General features: G+C 49.8%; 1 protein-coding gene across 9 annotated transcripts in view; it reads right to left on the bottom strand.

Annotated features, from left to right (window-relative positions):
• Positions 1 to 19650, bottom strand: part of CEP89 (centrosomal protein 89) — a 106742-nt gene that overhangs the window by 5599 nt on the left and 81493 nt on the right. For 2 of the 9 annotated variants that reach the window (XR_012427414.1, XR_010583580.2), the window contains 4 exons: positions 14308 to 14397; positions 8536 to 8705; positions 5675 to 5984; positions 4949 to 5557 (listed from right to left, as the gene is read on the bottom strand). Coding sequence is in view for 2 of the 9 variants with exons in the window: in XM_065536367.2 (XP_065392439.1) it covers positions 5744 to 5984; positions 8536 to 8705; positions 14308 to 14397 (501 nt within the window). In the remaining 7 variants the exon portion in view is untranslated. Of the gene's footprint in view, positions 1 to 2533; positions 5985 to 8535; positions 8852 to 14307; positions 14398 to 19650 lie in introns of those variants that run through there. The other 7 variants (XM_065536367.2, XM_065536363.2, XR_012427413.1 and 4 more) reach the window with 4 other exon arrangements.

Below are 19650 nucleotides of genomic sequence, written 5' to 3' on the forward strand. Positions count from 1 at the left end.
CTTGTCACTATTTATGGTTGCTGCCCCTTTTCTCAACTACGGCGGCCACGCATGATGAAAGTTGTGATCGCTGCTGAGGTTGGGGAAAGAGGGTTCTGTGTCATCAAACATCGTTAATAAAGACTTACTAGGCCGGGCATGGTGGCTCACGCCTGTAATCCCAACACTTTGGGAGGCCGAGGCAGGCGGATCACGATGTCAGGAGATCGAGACCATCCTGGCTAACACGATGAAACCCCGTCTCTACTAAAAATACAAAAATTAGCAGGGCGTGGTGGTGGGTGCCTGTAGTCCCAGCTACTCGGGAGGCTGAGGCAGGAGAATGGCATGAACCCGGGAGGCGGAGCTTGCAGTGAGCCAAGATCGCACCACTGCACTCCGGCCTGGGCGACAGAGTGAGACTCTTGTCTCAAAAAAAAAAAAAAAAAAAGAGTTACTATTTTGTTGGGCCGGGTGCTGTGGCTGTGCACCTGTAATCACAGCACTTTGCGCGGCTGAGGCAGGGGGATTGCTTGAGGCCAGGAGTTTGAGACCAGCCCAGGCCAGGAGTTTGAGACAGCAAGCCTGTCTTTACAAAAAGAATTTAAAAATATTATCCAGGCATGATGGTGTGCACCTATAGTCCCAGCTACTCTTGGAGGCTGGGGTGGAAGGACTGCTTGAGTCCAGGAGTTCAAGGCTGCAGTGAGCTATGATCATGCCACTGGACTCCAGTCTGGGTGACAGATGGACTCTAACATAGGGAGTTACCATTTTTTGTAATCTTGTTTCTGTCTGCCCAGCATCCACAACTTGGAGTAACTGTCCCTTTCTGTGGGACACTGGTGGGCTACCAACCAAAGGACCTCACTTCTCTGGCCACACGGGAGGAGGGCTCAGGACATCAGGTCAGCCAAGAGGCCACTGTCTCAGGATTTGCTACCTAAGTGAAGCACAGGGTAGGCTGATGGTGTTCAACTACTGAGACCCCCGCCCCAAGGCTACTCTGGCTTCTGTCCTTCTCAAAACATGGTGGAAGCCACTGAGTGTACATTTCCAAAATATTTCCTTCTTTCCCTTAACATGGGGCAGTATAGTTTCTGTTGCTTGCAACCCAGCCCTGGTATGCTACATATACTACACACGGACCCTTCACTTTCAAAGAATTATTGTTTAATGAAATACCCAGGACCCTCCTGACCAGGTGAAATAGATGCTTCAGGCTCCTGATGACCCGAGGCGGCAATGCTCTCACCTCAGTGCACTCTTCCTGTCTCATCTATACCCTCTGTAGAGTGCTGATACACAGGTGGACTGGGAAACAAGGGGATGGGGGCCCAGAGCACCCAGCACAGACGCGGGGAGCCAGCCTGGGTCCTCAGCAGCAGGTGGCGTGCCCAGTTCCAGGAAGCAGCCTCATGCACTCTGTAGGTTTGAAGTCTCCGTAGCCCAGCCTGGGTCCTCACTACCTCTGTCCTGTTGTTTGCAGACATTGGGTCTGCAAAGCAGCCAAGCAGGGCCCTGCAGGTGAATATCAACTTCAAAAGCCACCCTTCTCCTTTCCCCCCAACACCTTCCCACCCAGCCCACCCCTAGCTAAAAATGAGGAAAAGAGCCGAGCCTGAGGCCAGGCACGGTGGCTCATGCCTGTAATCCTAGCACTTTGGGAGGCCGAGGTGGGTGGATCACTTGAGGTCAGGAGTTCGAGACCAGCCTGGCCGACGTGGCAAACCCTGTCTGTAGTAAAAATAAAAAAATTAGATGAGCACGGTGAGACACACCCTGTAATCCCAGCTATTCCAGAGGCTGAGGTGGAAGAATTGTTTGAACCTAGGAGGCGGAGGTTGCAGTGAGCCGAGATCTCTCCACTGCACTACAGCCTGGGTGACAGAGTGAGACTCTGTCTCAATTAAAAAAAAAAAAAAAAAAATGCCGAGCCTGGGAGGCTGGGAGGGCAGCAGATTTCCTGCCCAGCTTTGGGGCCATGGACTCACACCTTGAGAAAACCAAGAGAGAGACCCAGCGAGCTGCACCCATCCCCTCTCCCACTCCTGGCTGCAGCCACTACTTAGCTGTGGCCCCCTGCTCAGCTGTGACCCAGCAGTGAGGTGCCACAAACCTGGGCACACGGAGCCCTCCCCATGCCGCCCAGCCAAGTTGTGAGTGGATGATGTTTCCAGTCTTACTCGAGAATTCAGATGTCAGCCCAGCCCCATCCCAAGAGGTTCAGGCTTCTGCTGTGGGATCTGTATCCGGCTCAGGCCCTCCCTGCTGGAAGAGTTGCCTGGGCCCAGGGAGGGCTCTCCTGAGCCACACACACTGGGACTGTGCCTTTCACTCTCGCCGACGATACAGGTAGGGGAGGGGGTGAGGAGCCAGTGACAGCTGCGCTCCAGAGGCCAAACGCTAGGCCACCCTTGGCCTTAAATCTCTTTCCTCCCAACGCAGTTACTGACACCACCAGCAAGCGCTGATGAGGGTGCGGAGCAACTGGAACTCGCGCAGAGCTTGGTGGTGGGAAAGTCAAATGACACAGACTCTCAGGAAGCAGGCCTGGGTGTTCTTTCTTTTTTAATTGTCTGTATAACAAAATTCACTGTTGTCACTGTTTTCCAGCATACAGTTCAGGGGCACTAAGGGCATTCAGGACGGCTCTCGTGACAGACTCACACCCACATGCACACCTGGTGCCCCAGCCTGCTCTGTCCACTGTCTCCATTTCCCCAGGGCTGCTTTTACTTTTCATTTTATTATTTTTGAGACAGGGTCTCACCCGGTTGCCCAGGCTGGAGTGCAGTGGCATGATCATGGCTCACTGCAGCCTCAACCTCCCGGGCTCAAGGGATCCTCCCACCTCGGCCTTCTGAGTAGCTGAAACCATAGGCGCCATCATCATGCCCAGGGCTGCTTTTAAAAACTGGCAAAGCCAGCAAGGCTAACTCGAGTGCCTGGGTCATGTTCTACAGCTGCTTGACCAGGAATCTTCCAGTGCCGTATGAAACCTCACAGGACCAAGAAAGAGAAGGGTTCCCTGCTCAGACCAGACACTTGCAGGGTGAAGGGAGGAGCCCCTCCCAGCAGACCCAGTTCTCCTCCGTGCAGTCCGGCCTCATTTCCTGCCCGACCTCTGGCCAAACCCCCTCCTGCTGCTCTGAGTGCCTGCTGTGCTCCCCAGGGCCCTCTCCGCCCTTCTGTAGCTTCTGAAACCCTGTCCACTCTGCAAGGGCCAGGGCGTGCCAGTTCCTCCCAGAAGCTCGCCAATGTTTCTGTCCTTTCCTGGAACCTCACAAGCACCCTGGGTGCCTCTCTGCCTTGCCTGCCCCTCCCTCCTTGGCATCCTGGACTCGTGGCTTCTCTGCCCATTTCCTATGGCACCCAGCAGGAGGCTGGGCAGAAGAGAGGGTCTGTGGGACGCCTGCCCTTGCCCTGGTCACAATGCCATCCAGGAGTCCCCACACTTGCAAAGTACGTTTGCACTGTGTGAAAAACTTAAAGCAGAAACGTAAGAACAAAAGTGGACACTTCTGAAAAGAATAAAACGTTTGCATAAAAGGCAGAAAGACAGGGATGTCAACAGTGGTTCTCTGGGTCATGATGGCGGCAGCTGCGTTCCTGCTGACGAGCACCCCTTCCCCGCACAGCCACGCTGGGCTGCGCCGCCTGTCACCCTGTCTACAGGAGGCTGCAGAGTGGCCGTAAATGCCTTTGAGATAGCATCACAGTTATTGGTTAGGTCATCTCCTAGGGAGATGATACACAGTTTTCAATCCCGGCGAGTCTTTCTACCGCTTGTAAAATAAAATTAAATGACAATGATTCAACTGTTGAACAAGCTTACAGAGTCATAAAAGACTATGACTTTCTATCTCACCCTTCCGTCTGGCGATCAAAGATCCCATGTAGAACTTCTACACGCGACTGAGGACCAGTACTGGGGCCTCCTTCCCACCTGAAACAGGGCGGGACTTCACCGCGAGGGGCTCTGAAAAGGAGATGCTGTAGGGTGCCACCCCTGAGTCCCACAGTTAGGGTTCTTTGTAGCCCAATGTCCCCAAGTCCCTCCAGCATGCCTGGGACTGAATGGTCCTGAGCGGCTGGGGTGATTTTCCTGAGGAGGTGGCACTCATCTCACACGCACAGGACAGAACCATGGCCTCCTGGTATGTTTCTTGGTGGCAGCAGGGGGCAGGGGCTCTACCTTAAATCAAAGCCAGGGCTCTCATTACCTGGGTGGGAGGCTGTGTGGCTCCAGAATAAATTACCTTCCCAGACCAGGCGCGGTGGCTCATACCTATAATCCCAACACTTTGGGAGGCCCAGCAGGAGTATTGCTTGAAGCTAGAAGTTTAAGACCAGCTTGGGCAACATAGCAAGACCCCATCTCTAAAAAAAAAAAAAAAAAAATTTTTTTTGAGACAAAGTCTCACTCTTGTTGCCCAGGCTGGGGTGCAATGGTGTGATCTTGTTTTACTGCATCCTCCGCCTTCCAGGTTCAAGCAATTCTCCTGCCTCAGCCTCCCAAGTAGCTGGGATTACAGGCACCCACCACCACACCCAGCTAATTTTTGTATTTTTAGTAGAGACAGGGTTTCACCACTGTTGGCCAGGCTGGTCTCGAACTCCGGCCTCAGGTGATCCACCTGCCTCAACCTCCCAAAGTGCTGGGATTATAGGAGTGGCCACCATGCCTGTCCTACAAAAATTTTTTTTACAAAATTAGCCAGGCATGTTAGTGTATGACCGTCATCTCACCTATCAGGAGGCTGAGATGGGAGGATCGCTTGAGCCTGGAGGCCAAGGCTCTGGTGATTGCACCACTGCATTCCAGCCTGGGTAACAGAGTGAGACCCTGTCTCAAAACAAACAAACAAAATAACAACTAAACAAAAGAGAATAAAGTACCTGCCTAGGAGGATAGAGAAGGGCTAGGGGAGAAGGCAGAAAAGGTTTGTACAACTTAGAGGGCATGAACAGTAGCACCTTGTTTTTTTTTTTTTTTTTTTTTTTACCAAACAAGCAAAGACCACCAGAGCTCGTGCACAGCTATCATCAGGCGCTACCATGGCCTGGCTCCTTGGGTGACACGTCCCCATCTGACACATGGCCCGAGGACCAGCTGCCCGCCCGATCCCTCCAGCGCTTCCCAGCTGCAGATCTCGGAGCTGGAAGGCAGGCCCGCTCAGCAGGCCGCCTACTCACCAGAGCAGTGGGTGTCACAGAGCTCGTCTCAGTGGCAATGTGGCCAGAGAACATGCCCTGGCTAAACCATACTTCAGCAGCACATTATTAAAATAAAGCACAATGGGCCAGGTGCAGTGGCTCACACATGTCATTCCAGCACTTTGGGAGGCCAAGGCAGGAGGACAGCTTGAGGCCAGGAGTTCAAGACCAGCTTGAGCAACATAGCAAGACTTCATCTCAACAAAAAAGAAGAAAATTAGCTGGGCCTGGCGGTGCACACCTGAGTCCCAGCTACTCAGGAGGCTGAAGCAGAAGGATCTCAAACGTGTCCGAGGCTGCCATGAGCTATGATTGTACCACTGTACTCCAGCCTGGGCAACAGCGTGAGACCCGAGCTCTAAAAAAATAAAAATAAAAATAAAAATTTAAAAATAAAGCAAAATGTTATCCGTGGATTAAACTATGAGACCATTTATTTCTTCCCTGCCCCGCAGCGCTCAGTGGGCTTACGCACCTCTGGCTGCCACCGTGGGCTGCCCTCCAGGGAAGGCCTGTGTGAGGCAGACCTTCAGGCCAGAGGAGCCTACACCACGGGCTCCCGCAGACTCTGGCGGGTGGGGGCAGGAGTCTTCAGGTCACAGGAGCGGACATCACAGCCATCCAGCAGGTCTGCCTGAGAGACGCCATTGAGGTTGGGGGCCACCAGAGCTCTAGGGGTGTCCCGCACGCCTGTCCTCGTGAGTGTGTCCTGGAGAAGTTCTCGGATTCTTCGGTTTTCCCTGAAGGTAGATTCCCAAATAACTTCAAGTTCACCTTCCATTTCTCTGAAGGAAATACATTTAAAATGGCACAATTTTAAAAACAGTATAGAGCCCATATAAATCCCAAAGTAGGAAGAACTCAAAACAGAAGAACGCTAATGGCAGGGGACAGAGCCCTGGGTGCCTGGGTTCTGAAGCAAGAGCTCAGTGTGGAACAAAGCGGCCGGTGCCCTGGGAACGGGGAGCAGCAGGACGGCACAGGCTGGGGCTCAGTGTGGAATGAAGCGGCTGGTACCCTGGGAATGGGGAGCAGCAGGACAGCACAGGCTGGGGCTCAGTGTGGAACGAAGCGGCCGGTGCCCTGAACAGGGAGCAGCAGGACAGCTCAGGCTACACAGGCATTTCTCTTCCCTCTACGTTCTGCCCTTGACTTTGGCATCAGTGCAATCCCTGTTTTCTCTCAATAATGAACTTGGGTATGTCAAATAAGGAACTGTAGGAACTGCAGGGCTGGCCGTGGCCAGCCAGATGCTCTAGCACGATGGCCTGGCCGCAGGCACCCACACAGCCCCTCCCGTGTCCCCTCTGCTTGTCCACTGTGACCTGGCCAGCACTCAGCGACCTTCCACAGGTCTTGCGCTCCATACAGCCCAGAGCTAAGAGCGAGTCAGGGGGTGAGGAGGGGACCTGAGGAGATAGACTCATTGCCAGGATGGAGAAGACTGGCCTGGCGCATGTGCCGGGATGGGGAGGCCCTGAGGCGCCCAGGCTTGTGAGGCTGGAAAGAGCCACAGGGCAGCGTTTCCAGAACCAGCATGCAGCGCCCTGTGGTGTGCTGGGGAGACAGGACAGATGAAGGTGGCCACGTCCCCACAGGGCCACAGTCCACTGGGAACAGACCAGGATACCAGCCACACCTCACAAGGTGCTGAGCCCCACTGGGGAGCATGGCCAAGCTGGAGAGGCCAGCTGCTTCCTGTACACTGCCAGATGGTTCTGGAAAATGTTGGAAACTGGATTCGCAGGTGGACTTCGCACCACGGTTTAAAGGGCAGGACAGTGAAGTTCAGGGAGGTCAGTGATGTGCCCACTTGGCCAGAGTCACTTTTCTCGTGAACGTTCCTTCCTTCCAAGGCCCCTGATGCCCACTGTGTGGTGAGAACAACTTAATTAAACTATGTCTAAAAAAGCCCCAGCCTGGGCAACATGTGAGGCCTCATCTCTACAAAAAACTTAAAAATTAGCTGGGCCCACGTGGTGGCATACACCTGTATTCCCAGCTACTCGGGAGGCTGAGGCAGAAGGATCACTTGAGCCCAGAAATTTGAGGCTGCAATGAGCTGAGATGGTGCCACAGTACTTTAGCCCGGGAAACAGAACAAGACCTTGTATTTTAATTAAAAAAAAAAAAAAAAAAAAAAAAAAATCCCCAGACTGGTTTTCTGAAGATACTTGGTAAATTAAAACAATCATGTTTAAATGTATAGTTGAACTTGAAAGAAAGAATAGGCAGTCTCTAAGGGCAGAAAAAATGAAGCCTAAACTGAAACCAAAGAGGCAGACAAAGTATCAGTTGCTTTGAGGACAAAAGTCCATGCCAAACCCTGGATGTTTGTAGACTGACAGATCATGCAGATCAAGAGTGACAGAAAATCTCAGGGCCTACTCTTGTCCAAGTTTCTCTTCCTACTAGAGGCGCTGTGAAGGTAGGTAAGTGGAGGATGTAAAGGACCCTCAAAGAAAGGAGGGCTGGGAGGGAGACCTGCAGATCTTCAAAGGAAACCTGTTTTGAAAGGCCAGGCATCTCCTGGGGACCAGAGCCACCGGCCTGCTCTCAAACGGGTCTGGAGTGTGAGTCTACACTGTTCGCCATGAGTGGGGATCCCCGGGCCCTGACTGCAGTGAATGAAGAGTTTTAAAAAGTTGGGCACAGTGGCTCATGCTTGTAATCCCTGCTACTTGGGAAACTAAGGCAGAAGGATGGCTTGAGCCCAGGAGTTTGAGGCTGCAGTAAGCTATGATCACACCACTGCACTCCAGTCTGGGCAACAGGGTCAGACCCTGTCTGTAAGTAGTAGTAGTAGTAATAATAATAATAATAGCAATAACAGAAATAAAATACCTAATCAAAAATTAACAAAATCTCTCAAGAAAATGAAACAAAACTGGCTCATGCCTGTAATCCCAGCTATACTAGGAGGCTGAGGTGGGAGAACCGCTTGTATCCGGGAGGTAGAGGTTGCAGTGAGCCGAGATCGTGCCACTGCACTCCAGCCTGGGCGACAGGAAAATGCTGTCTCAAAAAAATAAAATAAAAAGAAAATGAGACAAAATAAAAATATCAGCGAGATGGAAGGCAGCAGAAAAAAAGAGAAAGGCAATTAGAGGTGTGCATTGATTCCGGAAGTCCAATTCAAACAAGAGGAATTTTTAAAAGAATAAAGAAAACAAAGAGCAAATAAAACTCAAGACCAATATGACATTCAGATAAGAGTAAAATGTAGAAACAAAATTAAACAACGGAACAAATGAAACAGGCCCAGAGGGTTTTAGCAGAATCCTCAATCAAACATTCAGACATCCCCGCGGGCCATGGCGCAGGGCGGACACCCACCTGTTCTGCTGCAGCGCCTGGTCCAGCACCTCCTGCTTGTCCTTCAGCACCTGGTGCAGGTGCCGCATCTCCTGCCGGTACTGGGCTGTCTTGCCGGCGAAGTCCTCCTGCTGCTCCAGCAGACGGTGACTGATGTCCCCCAGCTTCAGTGCTGCCTGCTTCTTGTAGCCCTGGTCGGCAGAAGGACTCTGTGAGTGAGGGGCCGCTGCCAGGCCAGGGTGGACGGTGCCTCCTGGCTGCGCTCCCTACCCACTCCTTGTATGTCAGGGCCTTTTAAATCTGGTATCCCAGATAAGTTTGATCTGGGAGGGCAAGTCTGGATGATAAAAGTCATAAAAAGTGATAAAAGAATTTCAGGTACAATAAAACCAAATTTTAATGTATATAAATCCTGTTTCTTTATATGCTATAAATAATGAAAACATAAAATATCACCTTTGGACACAGTGGTTCATGCTTGTAATCTCAGCACTATTAGAGGCTGAGGCAGGCAGATCACTTGAGGTCAGGAGTTCGAGACCAGCCTGGCCAACATGGTGAAACCCTGTCTTTATTAAAAATACAAAAATTAGCCAGGAGTGGTGGCACATGCCTGTAGTCCCAGTTACTTGTGAGGCAGAGGTGGGAGGATAACCTGAACCCAGGAGGCGGAGGCTGCAGTGAGTGTGATGGAGCCACTGCACTGTCTAGCCTGGGCCACACAGGGAGACCCTGTCTCAAAAAAAAAAAAAAAAAATCACCATCACAGAACAAACTGGATGTTCTTGCAAATTAATCTACAACTGTATTTTTTCCAGGACAACTTTTATCCCTGCATCAACTGGTAGCCTAAGAACTAATGCTGCCACTGCTCAGCACCCTTTCACCTTGACAAGAAAGCCTCATCGAAGAATCCAACAAGGGCTGTCAGTCTCTGTCGCCAGACAGACAGCTGAGATGAAAGCCCGTCATTTACTTTCCTTCTTTCACCTTTACTGTATAGTACTGAAGGTTCTCAATTGTCCTGTGAGCATTTCTAAAATTCTTGTCACAGAGAGTCTGACAGGTAGTTCCATAGACTCGTTTTTTATAAGAAACTCTGACACTCAGTTTATACATCCTCTCTGACCCAAGAATTAGTGCTGTTTTTACACTTCCAAGTGAAATAACTTTCTTTGTTTTCTGCTTTTACTTATTAATTTCTGGTTTTCATATTTGTGATTAACAAATGCTGGCTAGGTGGGATGGTTCACGCCTGTAATCCCAGCACTTTGGGAAGTTGAGGCGGGTGGATCACCTGAGGTCAGGAGTTTGAGACCAGCCTGGCCAACATGGTGAAACCCCGTCTCTACTAAAAATACAAAAATTAGCTGGGTGTGGTGGCGCATCTGTAATTCTAGCCACTCAGGAGGCTGAGGCAGGAGAATTGCTTGAACCTGGGAGGCAGAGGTTGCGGTGAGCCAAGATCGCACCACTGCACTCCAGCCTGGGCGACAAAGTGAGACTCTGTCTCAAAACAAACAAACAAAAAACAAGTGCCTACATTATTTCTACTTTAGGGATTTACTGAGGCTTTCTTTCTGGTCAAGCAATGATCAATTTTTGTGTCTTTTATATATATGTAAATATACCCTGTTGATTATGTTGTTAAATCTTCTATTTTCTCATTTTGTTTAACATCTTGATCGGTCTTGGATTAAGAGAGGTGGATTATAGCTCCTATTACCAAGTTTCCATTTTTCTTTGTATTTCCTGTAGTCTACACTCATAAATTTGCTGCTATGTTATTTAGTGCATAGATATTCACAATTACTATAGATGATGATGATGTAGACAGGGTCTCACTATGTTGCCCAGGCTGGAGTCCTGTGGCTATTAACAGACCTGATCATGGTGCACTACAGCCTCGAAGTCCTAGACTCAATTCAAATGATCCTCCTGCTCAGCCTCCTCTGCAGGGACCCACACACCCAGCTCATACTATATATTATTAACTATAGTCTTTTAGTATTATAAAAATCTCCCTTTTTTTTTTTTTTGGTGTCATTTAGTGCTTTTGGTCTGAATTCTATCTTGGCATATGTCAAGATTTCAACCTTTGCTTTCTTTGTGTTTGCAGAAATCTGGGTTATCTCTACCCATCCTTTCAATTTAAATCCTTCACGAACACTTTGTTTTAGGCTGTCTCTTGGGTCTAGTGTGGAATAGCATTTTGCTTTATGAGTCAATCCAAAAAAATGTTGTTTTCCCTAATGGGTGAATTAAGCTAATTTACATTTACCTATAGGACAGATTTGTTTGGTCTCAATTTTGTTATTTTATGTTTGGCTGTTTTATCTACATATTTTTTAAAGATTTTAAACTAATGTAGTCTTTTTCTTTGCTTTTTTGCTGTTATAATTCTACCATTAAAACAAATTTTTTTAGAAACAGGGTCCTGCTCCATGCTCTGCCCCTCAGGCTGGAGTGCACTGGTGCGATCATAGCTCACTACAGCCTTAAACTCCTGAGCTCAAGATCCTCCCGCAGAGTTGGGACTACAGGCGCTGGCCATCAAGCCCAGCTAATTTTAAACATTTTTTTAGAGATGGGGTCTCTATGTTGCCCAGGCTGATCTTGAACTCCTGGTCTCAAGTGATCTTCCTACTTCAGCCTCCTGAGGAGCTGGGATTACAGGCATGTGCCACTCTGCCCAACTCTGATTCCACTATTTAGGAATAAAGCTCGATTCTTGTAGTTGGCTTTATTCTTTTTTTTGAGACAGAGTCTCGCTCTGTCCCCCAGGCTGAAGTACAGTGGCCCAGTCTCAGCTCACTGCAAGCTCCGCCTCTGCCATTCTCCTGCCTCAGCCTCCCGAGTAGCTGGGACTACAGGCGCTTGCCATCACTCCCGGCTAATTTTTTGTACTTTTAGTAGAGACGGGGTTTCACCATGTTGGCCAGGATGGTCTTGATCTCCTGATCTCGTGATCCGCCCACCTCGACCTCCCAAAGTGGGTTGGTTTTATTCTTACACCTTTATATGATATGTTCTTAGTCCCCTCTTTTTAGATTGTATCCATTGGTTCCCTAACAACAGTAACAATACATTAGCTCATAACAACATTTTCTTCACTTTTCCCCTCCTGTTCCCCTGCTAGCTCGTACCACTTGGTTTTTCAGCTTTAATGATATCCCTTGACTCTTATTACCTATGAAGAAATCAGCAAGTGTAATCTACTTTCTACCTTCCTTCGCCCTTAGCCCATCATTGTTTCCTTGGTTGTATTATTACTACATTGTCAGAAAACATTTACATACAATTCTATCAGCATCAATCCTTATCCCTGCTGTAAAAATGGATTCTTTGCTCACTACAAGTTAATTTTGCTGAAGTTTCCCCAATTACTTCTTGGTTGGCAGGACTCATTGTTGAGACACGGTCTTGCTCTGTTGCCCAGGCTAGAGTGCAGAGGCACGAACATAGCTCACTGCAGCCTCAAACTCCTGGGCTCAATCAATCCTTCCACCTCAGCCTCCCGAGTAGCTGGGACTACAGGCATGTACCACCAAGCCTGGCTAATTGCCGTATTTTTTGTAGAGACTGGGGTCTCCCTATGTTGCCCAGGCTGGTCTCAAACTCTGGACTCAAGGGATCTGCCTGCCTTGGCCTCCCAAAGGGCTTGGATTACAGGCATGAGCCACTGCGCCTGGCCGTTTCATCTTAAAGTCGTACGTCTTGGTGTCAATTTTCTGGGTCCATTCTGTGTCAGTTTTCCCTAGGTACATAATGTGCCCTTTCAGGACGTAGATTCAAGTCTTCTTTTATTTCAGAAAGGTTTTTATGAGTTACAGTTTAGAGCAGAATAAGCCACTGTTTTGGTTTCTTCTTTGGAGGCTCTACAAGTAGATCTCTTAGATCTCCATCACTTTCCACCGAATCCTTTGCACATCTCCATTCCCGCCTTCCTGTCTGTCTCGTTTCTAGCTGCATATCCCTTATTGCTCTGTTACGGCGTCTGTCTCCACAGAATTCAGTCTGCATTTCTTAAATGGCTTCTCTTTCCCTTCTATTTCTTCCCTGGGTCATGTCAGTTCCATCCCACGCCCTCCTGGGCCTGGCTGCCTCTTCCTGAGGTCCTGTGTCTCTGCTCTGTGACATGTCTTCCTGGCTCTGACTGCCTCCTGAAGTCCTGTCTCTGCAGCTGTGCCCAGCTCTCTAGCCAGCTACCTAGCAGTTCACTTTGGAGTATCATTTTGATCTTTGCGGCAACACTTTTCCTGATAAGTTTTCGGCAGTTTTCGTCAATGGGAAGTTATGCCTCTATTTTTCTTCCTTTTCCTTAAACTGTTTTTATACGGAGGACTCTGAATTCCTCTGGGATGAGAGGAGGTTCCTGGGAGGGTGGGAGCGACAGTTGGGCCAGGGTGTCCTTCCAGGCTTCCCATGTTCCCCCCACCCTCCACCTTGCAGCCCTATCTCCCACTCGCTGAATTCAGCCTGGTTCGGAGGGGCTTCTGCCTGCATCCCTCCGTTCCCAGATCTCGTCACAGCCCCGGACTTCCAAGGTGATGTCTGCCCTTTGAAGAGTGATATTTTGCAGGGATTTCCTGAGATGTCACCTCTGGATTTCTCAAGCGTTTTCTCTTCGCTCCCGCCGAGTTCCTGGCCTGTCTACCTTGGGGCCTGCTCACAGGTGTCTCCTCTGGGTGAGCCGGTTTTACTATTCCTGTTCAGATAAATGGTAACGCTACGGATTCCCCAAGCAAGGCCAACTACTCCGAGGATCACTCCTTCTCTTTTGCAAGTAAAAAGCAGGAAAATTAGAAAAAAAGAAAGAAAAAGAAAAAACCCCACAACGGGGATTTTAAAGTACTCAATACTTCTATGCTGAGTCCCTTCATCAACAGCATGGCATATCCCCTTCCCTTTCAGCCTTTATTTTTTCCCCTTAAAGAGACAGGGTCCCTGCTAGGTAAGGTGGCTCATGTCTGTAATCCCAGCACTTTGGGAGGCGGAGTCAGGCAGATCACTTGAGCTCAGAAGTTCAAGACCACCCTGGGCAACATAGCAAGACCTCATCTCTAAACAAACAAACAAACAAAAATACAAAAAAAAAAAAAAAAAAAAAAAAGAATAGCCAGACACCATGGTGCTTGCCTGTAGCCCCAGCAACTTGAGAGGCTGAGGCAGGAGAATCCATTGAGCCCAGGAGTTCAAGGCTGCAGTGAGCCATCGTCATGTCGCTCACTGCACTCCAGTCTGGATGACAGAGTGAGATCCTGTCTCTCCTTTTATTGGTGTTTTTGTTTGTTTGTTTTTGAGACAGGGTCTCACTCTGTCAGCCAGGCTGGAGTATAGTGGTGTGACCTCGGCTCACTGCAGCCTTGAACTCCTGGGCTCAATTAAGCTGAGACTACAGGCAAGCACCACCATGTCTGGCTAACTTTTTAAATTTTTTATAGAGATTGGGGTCTTGCTATGTTACCCAGACTAGTCTCAAACTCCTGACCTCAAGTGATCCTCCTGGCTAGGCCTCCTGAGTCACTGAGATTACAGCATTAGCCACTGGGCTTTGTTTCATATCCTTTATTCTTAAACAGCTGTGCAGTATTTTATTGTGTGAATGAACCAAAGTTTATTGAATGAGGTGAGAGGTGCCATTCTGTCAGCAAAACTTTGCAATACTTTTACTCTGTGGACTGTTACTGACGCACGTGCAAAAGGTGTCATTTTCTTAAACACAAAAATCCACAGCAGTGAACCTGCATTCCCATCTGAAAATGAAATCTCCGAGGCCAAATAACCACTTACCTTGACTTTTTCCTCCAGCTTTCCCAGGCGAATGTGGCTTTTGATGACTTTGTTGAGCACTCCATCCTTCTCACTTTCTAAACATTTTGCCTAAGGAGAAGGGTGATAAATGGGCTCTCAGTTTTACAGAAACATTGAAATAACAAATAATTATCTTGCAAAGAGTGTTACTGCTACTGCTCACAAGTAATCTTCATTCTGCCACCTGTCCTGCCTCAACCCTTTCCCCGCCCACTGTGGGAGGGCCGGGGCCTCAGGCCAACAGGTGAGGATGGGCAGGAACAGGGCATGGGGGGTGCCCTGCTGGGTATAAAAAGAGAAGAATTCCAGCCCCACAGACCAGGGGAGTGGGAGGGGCTGCAAAGGTTTGCAGAACGCATCTCTACTCTTATAGAATCTATCTTTCCTCCAATCGCATCCAAAGAATAAGTGCCAAGATGCCAATCAACTCAAAACTTGACTCATTAGAACAATTCCAAAATTAAGGATAATGTAATATGAATGCACAAGGCCGTTTCTCCAAGCCATACATGAAAAGCAATACATCCAGGAGGGATGACATCATTTGAAGTCAAATGATTTTTAAACTAATATCCAGATTGGACATGACCTGCTAGATTCTATAAATTAACTATTTCAGATGCTAAAGTAAAATAAGTAATGCTGAGCATTCTTTCCAAGGTAGGCTAGTGGTGACAAGTTTGATTTTCCAGAAGGAAAGCTAAGTCACAGAGTAATTGCTCCAGGTCACATGGAAAATCCACCCTAGAAGCAGGATTTTAAAAGATCTCAGGCCAGGCTTGGTGGTGTGCGCCTGTAGTCTCAGCTGCTTGAGAGGCTGAGGCACGAGAATGGCTTGAACCCAGGAGGCGGAGGTTGCAGTGAGCTGAGATCGCGTCACCGCACTCCAGCCTGGGCAACATAGCAAGACTCTGTCTCAAAAAAAAAAAAAAATTCTCAGTATCTAAGACTATCGTGTCTCCCACAAAAATGTGATAAATGCAAGATGGTGCAGTCATACTTGGGGAAACTGAAAGTGATCTTTTTTTTTTTTGCTTTTTGTTTTTGTTTTTGTTTTTGTTTTTTGAGACAAAGTCTCAATCTGTTGCCCAGCCTGGAAGTGCAGTGGTGTGATCTCAGCTCACTGCAACCTCTGCCTCCTGGGCTCAAGAGATTCTCCTGCCTCAACTCAACCTCCCGAGTAGCTGGGACTACAGGCACGCGCCACCATGCCCAGCTAATTTGGGGAAACTGAAAGTGATTTGTAGCCAGAGGACATCAGCAGAAACTTCCCAAGGCAGAGTGGAGTCCTCCCACTGCCGGTGTATGTACAGGGTGGGGTTCAGGCTCTCACGAGGTCCTGGAGACCAGGACGGGGTTGGGCAGGAGTACATGGGGGCTCAGTCCTAGAACAGGGCAGAGACTGGCAGAGCAGCTAGTAACACCCCTGGACCTGGCTAGAGGGGCTGGCCTAGGCACTCCCAGGGTCAAGGGGCCTGCAAAGCCGTAGGGATGTGTCCGCCCCAGACATGGCTACACAAGACCAAGCGCTCTGCCCAGATGTCCTGGCAGCTACCATGCATCTCCCTGCGTGGACAGCGGGTGTCTGCTTGGACAGAAAAGTCCGTGGTGACAGGTGAAGCCAGGATGGAAGAAAGCAGCTCTCCCACACCCTACATTTCCAGTTTGACTCTGCGGGGCCTGAGGACTCTAAACTTGACAGCCAGGCCATGATAAAGGTCAAGGCAGGAGAAGGGAACACAATTTACTAACAGTCTGTTGGCTCAACGAGTAACTTCTAAGTATCTGGAGACAGTAAGTGGCCTCCATTTGTATTTCCATCCTGAGCCCACAAATATTGTGGGCCGAAAGGGGAGTGTCTGAGGGTCTGGGAGGATCCTGACTTCATCACGGAAGCCTGTGATACTCCTTGGCCCATGTGAGAGGCATGGGGCCTGCACCCCAGGGACCGGGATTCCCTGCATGTCCTGCCCTGCAAACAAGACGGCTTCGCATTTACAGTGGCCTCAAGACATGTGGCGGGCAGGTTCCCAGGAAATGTGGAGGTGAAAGGGTTTGTTCAGCCCTTTAGATTTTTCAGCACGTTTTCTCTCGCCCTCTCCATGTCCCGGTGAGGAAGGCCAGCACACACAGCAGAAGGGAAAATGGGCACTCAGAGAGTATCAGGGTTCAGCTGCCTTTCAGAGGGGCAGCACTGGGCCAGACACCTTGAGTGCCGTCAAGGCTCCATCCATGCTGCGTCAAAGTCAAACTGCTTTCTGGAAGGCTCTGGAAAGGACTCAGAAGTCACCAGTAAAATATGGCCAGACTGACCACACGCTTATCAGCAATTACTGTAATTTAAAAAACTGTTTTCAGCTGGGCGCGGTAGCTCACGCCTGCAATCCCAGAACTTTGGGAGGCTGAGGCGCACAAGGTCAGGAGAACGACCATCCTGGCTAACACGGTGAAATCCCATCTCTACTTAAAATACAAAAAATTAGCCGGGCATGGTGGCACATGCCTATAGTCCCAGCTACTCAGAAGGCTGAGGCAGGAGAATCGCTTGAACCCAGGAGGTGGAGGTTGCAGTGAGCCAAGATCGTGCCACTGCACTCCAGCCTGGGTGACAGAGCGAGACTCCATTTCAAAAAAAAACAAACCTGTTTTCAGGAGGGAAGCTCAGGGTGGCTGGCTGGAGGCACAGGATGTTGGACTCCTCCACACAGGAGAACCAAAACAGGAGTCAGTCATCACACAGAGGACATCTAACAGAGACCATGGGAACTCGACAGGGGAGGGCTGGGCAGCACCCGCGCACTGAAGGAGAGGGAGATGACAGCCCAGATGGGATGGGTCTTGGTCGGGAGCCTGGAGAGGCTTCCCCGTGCGGGGAAAAGGGTGAAAGATCCCCAGGGGTCCACATTCTCACTGCACACTCCTGTGATCCCAGCCCCAGGGGAGCCCCTCAACCCCTGCAGGCCCTGAGACTGGTGCAGGGTGCCCCCTGGAGTCTGTGTGACCCCACTGCTCCAGAGAGGGGGCTCACGCTGGGTCCCACACTGACCCAGGCTCCGGGCAGCTGCAGCACAGTGGCATCATTTTGAGAGTCCGGCCCCCACCAGACTGCATCCTGTCCCGGGACCCAGCAGCCCCGGCACTTCCGCATCCCTGGGGCGCCACGGACATCCCCCCACATGTACCCGGAGGGCTGCAGCGGCAAGGTACCAGGTGGACCCAGGGAGGCAGCAGGTCCCCAGCACTCTACCCTACAGTGTCCTGCATACCCAGGAGAGTGTGATACAGTGCACTGAAGAGGCTGCCCATGGGAGCAAGGGAGCTGAAGCAAGTGCTCCCCGATCCTGAAACCTGCCTGCCTGGGGCCCCTGTCACTAACAGCAACCCCACCCACTCCAGCCACAGAGCCCTGCGCATGTGCATGTGCCCTGAGGACAGGCTTCCCCTGCCCAATGCCTCCGTTGCCAAAGCAACCCAAGCACAGCACCTGGGGCCTGGGGATCACCCCATCCTCTTCACCACAGCGTGCGGGGACTGTCCCACCATGTTGGTTGCCCCAGGCGTGCACACACACACACACACACACACACACACACACACACACTGGCAGAGGGCCTAATAATGACCCCAGAATGCCTTCCGGAGGCCTAGGGCTTGTCCCACCTCACCCACCACAGCCTATGCCTATGGACACCATTGAGGAAACTGAGAACAGGCCCACCTTGCCTGGCACTGCTCCCATAGTGCCCAAGCATGCCATCTGGGGGTCTGGGGATGTCTTCAGATTGTCAATCAGCCCGGGTGCACATGCACATAACCAGGGGCCCAGAAACAGGCCCTGAAAAACTGCTGCTGGTACCCAAACACACTGTCCAGAGGTCTGGGGATTGCCCTGCTCCATTGACCACCTCTGGCATCTGAGCCTTCCTCCTGGGGGCCTGAGGACGGGTCCACCCACCACCACCACCACCATCCCTGGTATCCACCTGCACATGCTACCTGGGGGCCTGCTTAGCTCACTGCAGCCACTACTAACAATAGTGAGAGCCACCTGGAAGCCCAAGGTAGTACTGTGCACTGAAGGAGAGGGAGATGACAGCCCAGACAGGATGGGTCTTGGTCGGGAGCCTGGAGAGGCTTCCCCGTGCGGGGAAAGGGTGAAAGATCCCCAGGGGTCCACATTCTCACTGCACACTCCTGTGATCCCAGCCCCAGGGGAGCCCCTCAACCCCTGCAGGCCCTAAGACTGGTGCAGGGTGCTCCCTGGAGTCTGTGTGACCCCACTCACACTATACATCCTGCATCCACAAATACCATCCACTATACATCCACAAATACCATCACTCACACTATACATCCTGCTCAGGGGCCCAAGGAATTGCCCACCCACTGGGCATATAGCTGCCACTAAGGCACCCAAGCAAGCAACTTGGAGGCCCAAGAATCGACGTGCCTGGACCTGCTAACATTGGTGCCTGTATGTACTACCCACAGGCTCATGACAGGTGTGCTTGGCTCACCCCCCAAGAGGACTGGTCCAATTGGAGTCCCATCCCCAGCAAAACCTCACCACAGCCTCTACTAACAACTGCAGACTAAGCCACTGAGGACATTACAGACACCACTGACACTGTTTCCAGCTGAGGTAATCATATGAAGACATGTATGCACACATCCAGAATCAAAGCTAATGTGGCTTAGCCAACCAACACCATAGATACATCTATAGGAAAAGGCTTCCGCTATGAAAGCCAATACAAAAAATCAGAAGAAGTGACTGTTACACTTGATTTGCAGAAATCAATGAAAGGACATAAGAAACATGAAACAGCAAGGCAATATGAAACCTCCAAAGGAATATAATAATTCTCCAACAACAGATTCCAACAACAACAACAAAAAACTTATGAAATGCCTGAAGGAGAATTAAAAATAATGATATTAAAGAAGCTCACTGAAATACAACAGAACACAAATAAACACTATAAAGAAACCAGAAAAACAATTTAGGATATAAATGAGGATTTCACCAAAGAGATAGATATAAAAAAGAACTAAACAGAAATCCTGGAACTGAAGAATTCAATGAATAAAATAAACAATACAATTGAGAGCTTCAACAATAGACTAGATCAAGGAAGAGAAAGAATTTCTTCTGCTTTTGAAATACTCAGTGAAATGAAAGAGAGGGAGAGAGAGACAGAGACTGAGAGAGAGAGAGAGAGAGAGAGACAAAGAAAGAGAAGGAGCAAAGGACAGAGAGAAGAATTTAAACAAAAAATGAAGCCTGCCTTCTGATGTTCCAAGGGGTGAAAAGGAGTTTAA

The sequence above is a fragment of the Macaca fascicularis genome, chromosome 19 (assembly GCF_037993035.2).
Source record: "Macaca fascicularis isolate 582-1 chromosome 19, T2T-MFA8v1.1".
NCBI classification, from domain to species: Eukaryota; Metazoa; Chordata; class Mammalia; order Primates; family Cercopithecidae; genus Macaca; species Macaca fascicularis.